This window comes from Myxocyprinus asiaticus, chromosome 48 (genome assembly GCF_019703515.2).
Source record: "Myxocyprinus asiaticus isolate MX2 ecotype Aquarium Trade chromosome 48, UBuf_Myxa_2, whole genome shotgun sequence".
Classification (NCBI taxonomy): domain Eukaryota; kingdom Metazoa; phylum Chordata; class Actinopteri; order Cypriniformes; family Catostomidae; genus Myxocyprinus; species Myxocyprinus asiaticus.
The window spans coordinates 5695327-5705058 of NC_059391.1; the positions used below are offsets into that span (position 1 = coordinate 5695327).

The following is a 9732-nucleotide window of genomic DNA, read 5'->3' on the forward strand; positions in this document are numbered from 1 at the left end:
ATGGCCTTACATTGTCATGCCAATAAAGTTGTAAAATTGGTAATAACTTTACACAGAAGAGGTTAGTAAGTGTTTTTAGCACTAAAATCATGTTAAAGTCATGTTAAATATAAATCATGTATATTGTTTACATCTTGTAGCTACAGTATCCTTTTGAACAGTGAGTATTTTAACGTTTACGGATTGGCCCCATTCACTTTCATTGTAAGTGTCTCACTGTAAGCTCGATTTTTGTCAAAATTCATTTTTGTGGTAATCAACATTATTCAACAAATGCTGTCGACTGAGCTTAACTTGTATAGAACCTGGAATATTCCTATCAAGTTTAAAATCACCCAGAAACACTGATGTATGTATAAATAGAGCAAATGTATTTATTAAAACATTTTTTTTTTCACAAAATATATTTGTTAAAATCATTTATGTACACAAGTAGGCTACTAAAAATGGACAAGTGCATTGAAAAAGGTTTGCCATCAATAGTTTTACAGGAAGAACTAAATCTAAACAATAACATTTTGATAAATACAGATCGATTGCAATTCTCCAGTGTTAAAAAACAAAACAAAAAAAACACTGATCTAAACTAAGTGGCTATTAATACAATAAACTCATCGTGTTCATTGTCTCAAAGAGGCAGTATACATGTTGTGCTCCACTTACAAAAATATATCTTCATCTTTAACAATACAAAAGGTATCATTCAAATTTCAACATTGGCGATTAAGCAGACCTGCTAGTTGGTTGTAGGTAATAATCAATATTTCAATTTCCCATCTAGAAATCTGATATATGGCAATATATGTCAAATTATTATGTTCATATATGGGTTTCACTGAAATAAAAAGTCACATTCTTTACATATATGCAACATACATTTCAAAATACCACAACAATTGTCATTTTCATGTGTAACATACAGTATATTTCTCCAAATAGTGTTAAATGATGTATATAATTATATGTGTTTCTTCATATATGGCCATACTTCAGATTTCTGAATGGGTTAAAACTGACATTCTTGCAATTTGACTGGGGAAGTGTGTTTTATCCACACAATATGGCATGAATCGCTTCAACATTGCCCAGAACTGCACTTGTGAAAGTCCATCCAGCAGTTCTGACAGTTGTAAAACATTGAACAGGCTTGTTTTGGATGTAGTTGCATTGGGTAACTTGGCACAGTTGTAATTCTTGAGTTTCTTGATTAAAAAAAAAGACTGACAAGTGAGCATTTTATTGCTTGGATAGTCCTTATGGAGCAACCTGGGGCCAAGTGCCTTGATCAAGCACACAGTTCGGATTCAAACCAAAAACCAATCGGTTGCAAGCCCAGATCTTCAACTACTGAGCCATAGCATCCCTGCTCTGCATGCCTGCTCTGCATGCCTGCTCTGCATGCCTGCTGTGTCAACAGACGCGTCCGGGCCAAGTTTTACGCTCATAATCAAACACGAGAAAGTCAATATCGATCAAACCAAGTTGTAAAGTCCAGTAGCTCTTGGTCCTCTGAGCTCAGGTGCTCGTAACTCCCTTCATCTGAGGAATAAGAGGAGTGTGGGGACTCTGGGTCAGCGGAGTACGCGTTGGAGAGCGTCGGTGACGGCACGCCGCACTGGAACGCGGCCGAGATTGCGTCGTGCTCGTCCAGCAGCTGCTGTAACGCGCGGATGTATTCCACCGCCGAGCGCAGCGTTTCCACTTTGCTCATCTTCTTATTGGACGCTCCGTTCGGGACGTGTTGACGCAACGTCTGGAATCCCATGTTGACCTGTTTGACGCGGTTTCTCTCGCGTTCGTTGCGTCGCGCCACCGCGACGGGCTGCTGTTGCGGGATGGTGTATCCCAGTCCGTTGAACGTGAGTCTCCGCTTGCAGCGCAAAAGCTCGGGTGAACTGGAGCGCTGTCTTTTCAGCACCTTCGACTTGGTTTGACTCTGGAGCGCGCACTCTTGCAAAGTGATGGTGCATGCACCTTGCGTCAGCTGCGTTGCGGTGATTGTTGCACTATCCATCTTCTTGGAAAAGCTTTTGGAAAGGTGCACTTGCACAAATCCACACAGGACAAGTGTCGACGCACGGCTCTCGCGCCCTTCGCGTGGTCGTTCAGGTATATTGTGGTCCGAGTCTCGCTCGCCCTTCGTATCAGTGGTCGATCTGATACAAAGTTTGGCAGCCCACGGCTTTTTCAACACGCGTCCGACACCCCACCCCCTTTGAAGACGCACGCTTCTTGCGCGAGACTCCGCCCCCCGCCGGGTGATGCTCCGCGAGCCGGGCGCGTGGCTCCGCGAGCTCAATAAACAATCGGACGCTTTCACTGCGCCAGCACGCGCTGTGCGCTCATTTACATCCCAATATCTCCAGTCTGAAAGCCCATTGGTGGATTCAAACGCTTTCAAACCGGAATGAGAGAACCACAAAAATGTGCAGAATAAAAGGTGAATAGCTGTACAGATGCCTTTGAATATGACAAAGATTCTGTGCAAGAGTTCAGTTTAGATTCAATTAGTCTTTTACACACCCTCCTCATCTTGGTCTTCTAAATCCAACACTGTAAACCCTAATGTTGTCATTACTGGAAAAATCTAGTTGTCTTAATTAAACTATTTGAAATTTCAAGTTTCGGGCTCATAACTCAAATATCTGCATCCTGAACTTATTTTTCTTTAAAAAATCTATAGACTTTTAGTGTTAATAACTCAAACGATTGAGTAAAAATTGAGGCTATATGGGGAATACCCAGTTCCAGGCAGTAATACTACACTGAAGATGAATAACACCAAGAAATTGACCATGTATTCAGATGGTCCCTTACCACATCCTTCACAGTTTTGGCAATAAAGTAATGTAGCCTATATCCTTTCTTTTATGCTGAGTCTGAGAACTTTCCTGATTATTTATCTTCTTTATCTTATTTATGTATACATCTGTGTTGGTGTATATGTATTTGTATGTTTTTTTATATACTTTATTTTAACTATTTATTTATTTTTCCTTCACCTGTACTTCTTGTCTTTATGACTCAGTGGTTGCATTCATACATTGTTGGATCTGTGTAATTTTGTACATCTTATTGAACTTTTATATTGAACCTTCTGATTTTCAATAAACAAAAATCCACAATTTTAGTACAATGTGTGGACTTTTCAGATGACCCCTTACCCACCCTGTGAAAAATGTCCAACTTGTATCAATGTTATTGACGACCTGGAACGATTTCGCTGTGACGCCATCTGACCAGCTTACGGGACAAAATTCAAAAACATGAATTTCAGAATTTCTCTGTAGGCTATGTTCTCCAAGTTTGTGCATAACCTGGTTATCCATGTTATCCAGCATTATTTGAGAATTTTCCAAAGAACATTTTGTGTCGGGGCCTTGGTAGCTCAGCAAGTATTGCCGCTGACTACCACCCCTGGAGATGTGAGTTTGAATCCAGGGTGTGCTGAGTGACTCAGGTCTCCTAAGCAACCAAATTGGCCCAGTTGCTAGGGAGGGTAGAGTCACATGGGGTAACCTCCTCGTGGTTGCGATTAGTGGTTCTCGCTCTCAATGGGGCGTGTGGTAAGATGTGCGTGGATCGCGGAGAGCAGCATGAGCCTCCACATGCTGCGAGTCTCCACGGTGTCATGCACAACGAGCCACGTGATAAGATGCGCGGATTGACTGTCTCAGAAGTGTAGGGAACTGAGACTTGTCTTCCACCACCCGGATTGAGGTGAGTAACCGTGCCACAACGAGGACCTGCTAAGTAGTGGAAATTGGGAGAAAAGGGGATAAAATAAAAAATACAAAAATAATATCTTGTGTACTTCAGTGGAAGCAAGAAAAACTGACCTTCCTAGAAATGGTGCAGAATCTTCTTAACTTTTAATATCTTAACTTTCTTTTGCATTTGTTATTTTTAACACTAAATCTTTGTTTATTTCCATGTTTAAATGGGGAAAAATCCAAGTGGTCTCAGACTTTTGGTACCTATTTTAAATATATTGGTTATTTTTCACTGAAAATGTTACACCTTTATGGCGATACTGAAATGTATTTTTGTGACAGTTTTTTTTTTTTTCATTTTTTATATTTTGCATATTTTTAATAATGTGACATATACATAGAATATTGTTACTGTATATCAGTATAACGCATGATATAAATCATGATTCGATTTTTATATTGATTGGTCACATCTTTGGATGTGGATCATAGTATCGCTGTACCATGCTAACACCGTAGCACCTTTTGTAAAGGTTGAAATTGTGAGTTTGTGCAAATTCCTTTAAGTCAAATCTGACTAAAAGTATTTTAATAAACATATTCTATCATGACACATGAGATCTGAATGAGATTTTCTCATATATCTTTTAAACCCTCTGTGGAGTCCAGCACTACACCTGTCCTTAGATTAAGCCTTGATATGATTACTAGATAATTATAAAAATGTGTACATGCATAGGTTTAATTCAGATTGTTACAGTTTTTAGAGGGTGCACAGTAAATAGTAGCAGCTGAATGGTGAAGAATCTGCTGCTAAAGCAACAGTTACAAGATCAATCCTAATGATTCAGAAAACAGACCCCAGTCCATCTCTAAATCACCACTGAGCACTTGAACAAAACATTTTACCCATTTTGCCTTCAACATGTACTGCCCCTTTAATTAGAGTACTCTTATTTAAACATTGTTTTTTTTTAATGACATCTAAAAGTCGCACACATGTGCTGTAGCCATGGCTGTTTCTCCCTGGAACTCCCCAACTACAACGTAGTAGTAGTGGTAGTAGGTGGGAAGGTGGCATCAGCAATCTCCTCACTCCCTCTTGTGGCAAATAGTGGCATTAAAGCGTTTAACGCAACATGCCTTTGGCTCATAATCTTTCCTGGTGATTCATCAATATCCAATCCAAAGACAGCGCTAAAACATCTGTAAACGTTTTATTAACGTTTTTATTAACTTACAGTTTTTGTTGATCGCTTTGGTACTATTATCGCAAGTATGTGGTAAAACCTCACAACTGTTAGTACAAAACTCAAAGCAGATCATCAAAAAGGCTGTTTTTTTTTTCAAACATGTAACCACATGTTCAATTGACTAAGTACAACACACAAAATTACACAGTAACTTTTCCACCACACCTAATCAGTGTGTCAAAGAAATACCTTTCATATGAAGTAATTGTCTTTCAAAATGCAATGCTCACAATACTTTTGATATGCTTCTCTTCTGATTTGCATAAATACATCTGACCAACACTTAATCCAACTGTTCTTAATGGTTAATCACTGAACCGTTTGGTAAACCTATAGATTTGTCAGCTATATACAGTATATGGATTTCGAGAACTACACAAATAAAATGTGTGTTTGTATGAACATCTGAACTACATGTAACCACACATAATGAATACTCGTTATTGCTAATAGATTTCACATAGTGGTAACCACAGTTGGTCACCATATACAGTAAAAGGTGGGGTGTAAACACTGGCAATTTCTTTCAACATGGAGCAAGATAGACAGCAAGGAATAGGAAGAGCTCGTGGACAAGGGATCCGTCAGCGAGGTGGGCATGGGCACCAACAGAGAGGTCAGAGAGGTGGGCATGGGCACCAACAGAGAGGTCAGAGAGGTGGGCATGGGCACCAACAGAGAGGTCAGAGAGGTGGGCATTGGGCCCGTCGAAGGGTTGGTCATCAGAGAGAGGGAGGCAGAAATGTTGTCTCTAATGAAGTCCATGCCATCATCGTTGATCATGTGGTGAACCGAGGCCTTACTATGGCAGAGGCTGCCAGATTAGCTGATCCAAATCTAAAAAGATCAATTGTCAGTTCTATCATCCAAATTTTTCGCCAAGAAAACCGGTAAGTCTGGAAGATATACAGTATACTATGCTTTACCCAGGGTTGGGAGGGTTACTTTTGAAATGTATTCCACTACAGATTACAGAATACATGCTGTAAAATGTAATTTGTAACATATTCTGTTAGATTACTCAAGGTCAGTAATGTATTCAAAATACTTTGGATTACTTCTTCAGCACTGGTAGATTTTTTCACTTGTTTTGACTATAAAAACTCTGCCAGTACAGTAAGACAAAATACACATGTTAAAAATACATTCTCTGAAATACCTAAATATCTTATGCAGTGTTGTTTCTAAAACAAGATAAATCAAATTGATCTTGTTTTAAGGATTTTTAGATATTTTTACAGGAAAACAATACAAAAATTATCATCAAGAATAAGATTTTTGCCCTAATATCAAAGGTCTTACTAGAAAAAAAGAAATTATGATCCAACGTGAATTTTCCTGATAAAAAAATATGATCATGCCTGGTAACGTGCATGTAAAATGGCTAGAAATAGCATTTTAGCTTAGTGTAAAGCTGACAATTTACACAAGGTTTATTTCTATTTCTTGTGCTCCAAACTTACTTCAAACTTACTTCTCTGTCTGCTCGTATGAATGTAACACATCACAAGAAAGTGTTTCACCGCTGTCCAAATACACTTTGGATCGCATCATTTATATGTATAAATGTTTTCCATCTGAAAGGACTAAATATTAAATTAAACAAATGACAATAAAATGCAAAGTAATCTCTTCAGTAATCAAAATACTTTTTGAATGTAACTGTATTCTAATTACCAATGATTTAAATTGTAACTGTAGTGGAATACAGTTACTTATATTTTGTATTTTAAATACATAATCCCGTTTTCGTAACTCCCCAACCCTGGCTTTACCATTACATTTACAGTAAATTGTAATGCATGTAAATTCATAAAACATGTTACAGTATTCTTACAGTAGGATCTATTGACAGTATACTCTGTTCTATGCTTAGAATTGACAGAAAACCCCATAGTGGTGGCCGTGGACGTGTGCTGACCGACAACAGGAGTGAGCAGTGGTGGAAATGGTGAGGGCCAGGAATGATATACTGCTGTCGGAAATAAAGCAGGCAACTGAGGAGAAAAAAGACACCTTTGCCAATGTGGCATCCATCAGCTTACCAACAGTAGCCCGCCTTTTGAAGAGGCACCAGGTATCAATGAAACACATTTACCTGGTGCCTTTTGAGAGAAACAATGATCGGGTGAAACAACTGCGGGCTGAGTATGTTCAGGTACAGCACTATATCCTGTATTACTGCTACTATTTGATGCATCGCCTACTTCATATGTATATTGGAACTACACTGTAAAAATAACTAATCGAAATATATTTTTTAGAGGGTGATGGTGCTTGATGCTGATGTGAACCATCACAAGTAAATTTTTGTTGATGAAGCAGGCTTTAACTTGGCCAAAACTCAACGCCATGGACGGAACCTCATCGGCCAATGGGCCACTGTCCAAATGCCTGGACAATGTGGAGGAAATATCTCCATGTGCGCAGCTATCTCTGAAGATGGTGTGGTAGGACGTAGGCCATTACTTGGTTTCTCAATGAAACTGAGCTGGCCTGTCAAGGTAAAGGGGTCACCTATGTATTTGTCTGAGACAATGTCAGTTTCCACCATGCAGAGGTGGTTCAAGCATGGTTTCAGGCCCATCCCCGATTCATAACCCTCTACCTGCCCCCATATTCTCCTTTCCTCAACCCTACTGAGGAATTTTTTTCAGCATGGAGGTGGAAGGTCTATGATCGCCAACCCCTTGAGCGCACCACCCTCCTTCAGGCCATGGATGAGGCATGTGATGATATCAGTGTAGACCAATGTCAAGCATGGATTCGCCATGCCAATAGGTTTTTCCCAAGGTGCATGAATAAAAATGACATTCATTGTGATGTGGACGAGAATCTATGGCCAAATGCTCAAGACAGGCTTGATCCAAATTAATGTAATGTTTGCTAAATGTTATGTTTTGTTTTCATTTATTTACGGTAATTTGTTTTATTTAACTGTGTACATTTGATTATAGAGAGTATACCTATGTTACAATTATATCTGAAAAACACAGTTTGCCCAAATGATTGTAGAGGATGTCTTCACCTATCACAACTTGATTACACATAGGATAGATATTATGGAAATGATAGATTCTGTAAATGTCGGGTAATGTAAGTGTATTGCCTAATGTGAAAACTGTGTAATCTGTCTTTTACAGTACTGTAGCATATTACTTTCAGCGCTTCTAAGGGTGATATGAAACATGTATCTTGCATTGTTTGTTATTGGATTCACTGGTAGTTAAAATGACTAAACTGAAAAGATATCATTATGTTGTGTTTTGGTGATTATACCATATGTTCTCATGACATTTCATGAGAAACGTATATTTTGAATCAATGGTTGTGTGGTGAGAGATGTTTACAATCCAAATGAATGCACAATGGCAAGTTTTGAATGAAAGACTGGTTGCATTACAAGTGTGATGAGTTTGGAATTATGTACTAAGAGTTGTAAGGTTTTACCACATACTTGCGATAATAGTACCAAAGCGATAAACAAAAACTGTAATGTTGTGAAAAGTTTTATGGTGACTGGGAGATGATAGATAGACAGATAGATAGATAGATAGATAGATAGATAGATTTGGCCCATTCCTCCAGACAGAACTGGTGTAACTGAGTCAGGTTTGTAGGCCTCCTTGCTCACACACAATTTTCAGTTCTGCCCACAAATTTTCTATCGGATTGATGTCAGGGGTTTGTGATGGCCACTCCAATTCCTTGACTTTGTCGTCCTTAAGCCATTTTGCCACAGCTTTGTAGGTATGCTTGGGGTCATTGTCCATTTGGAAGACTCATTTGCGACCGAGCTTTAACTTCCCGGCTGATGTCTTGAGATGTTGCTTCAGTATATCCACATAATTTTCCTTCCTCATGATGCCATCTATTTTGTGAAATGCACCAGCCTCTCCTGCAGCAAAGCACCCCCACAAAATGATGCTGCCACCCCCGTGCTTCACGGTTGGGATGGTGTTCTTCGGCATGCAAGCCTCACTCTTTTTCCTCCAAACATAACGACAGTCATTATGGCCAAAAAGTTCAATTTTTGTTTCATCAGACCAGAGTTTTGTTTCAAATTTCTTTCAATGTGCACTTGCAAACTGTAGTTTGGCTTTTTTATGGCGGTTTTGGACCATTGGCTTCTTCCGTGCTGAGCAGCCTTTCAGGTTATGTTGATATACGATTCGTTTTACTGTGGATATAAATACTTGTCTACCTGTTTCCTCCAGCATCTTCACAAGGTCCTTTGCTGTTGTTCTGGGGTTGATTTGCACTTTTCACACCAAACTATGTTCATCTCTAGGAGACAGTATGCGTCTTCTTGCTGAGCGGTATGATGGCTGCGTGGTCCCATGGTGTATATACATGCGTACTATTGTTTGTACAGATGAACGTGGCAGCTTCAGGTGTTTGGAAATTGCTCCCAAGGATGAACCAGACTTGTAGACGTCCACAATTTTTTTTCTGAGGTCTTGGCTGATTTCTTTTGATTTTCCCAAGATGTCAAGTAAAGACAAACTGAGTTTGAAGGTACGCCTTAAAATACATCCACATGTAGACCTCCAATTCAGTACACCTTCTATCAGAAGCTAATTGGCTAATTGTTTAAACTAAAGGCTTGACATCATTTTCTGGAATTCTCGAAGCTGTTTAAAGGCACAGTTAACTTAGTGTATGTATACTTCTGATCCACTGGAATTGTAATATAGTCAATTAAAAGTGAAACAATCTGTCTGTAAACAATTGTTAGAAAAAACGACTTGCCAAAACTGTAGTTT

The 9732-nt window shown here is 39.1% G+C and overlaps 1 protein-coding gene across 1 annotated transcript; it reads right to left on the reverse strand.

Moving 5' to 3' along the window:
* Positions 1-443: 443 nt before the first annotated feature.
* Positions 444-2197, reverse strand: LOC127437583 (achaete-scute homolog 1b-like). The gene has a single exon (XM_051692599.1). The coding sequence runs from the start codon at positions 2012-2014 to the stop codon at positions 1463-1465; it is 552 nt and encodes a 183-aa protein (XP_051548559.1). The 5' UTR covers positions 2015-2197; the 3' UTR covers positions 444-1462.
* Between the last annotated feature and the right edge of the window lie 7535 nt (positions 2198-9732).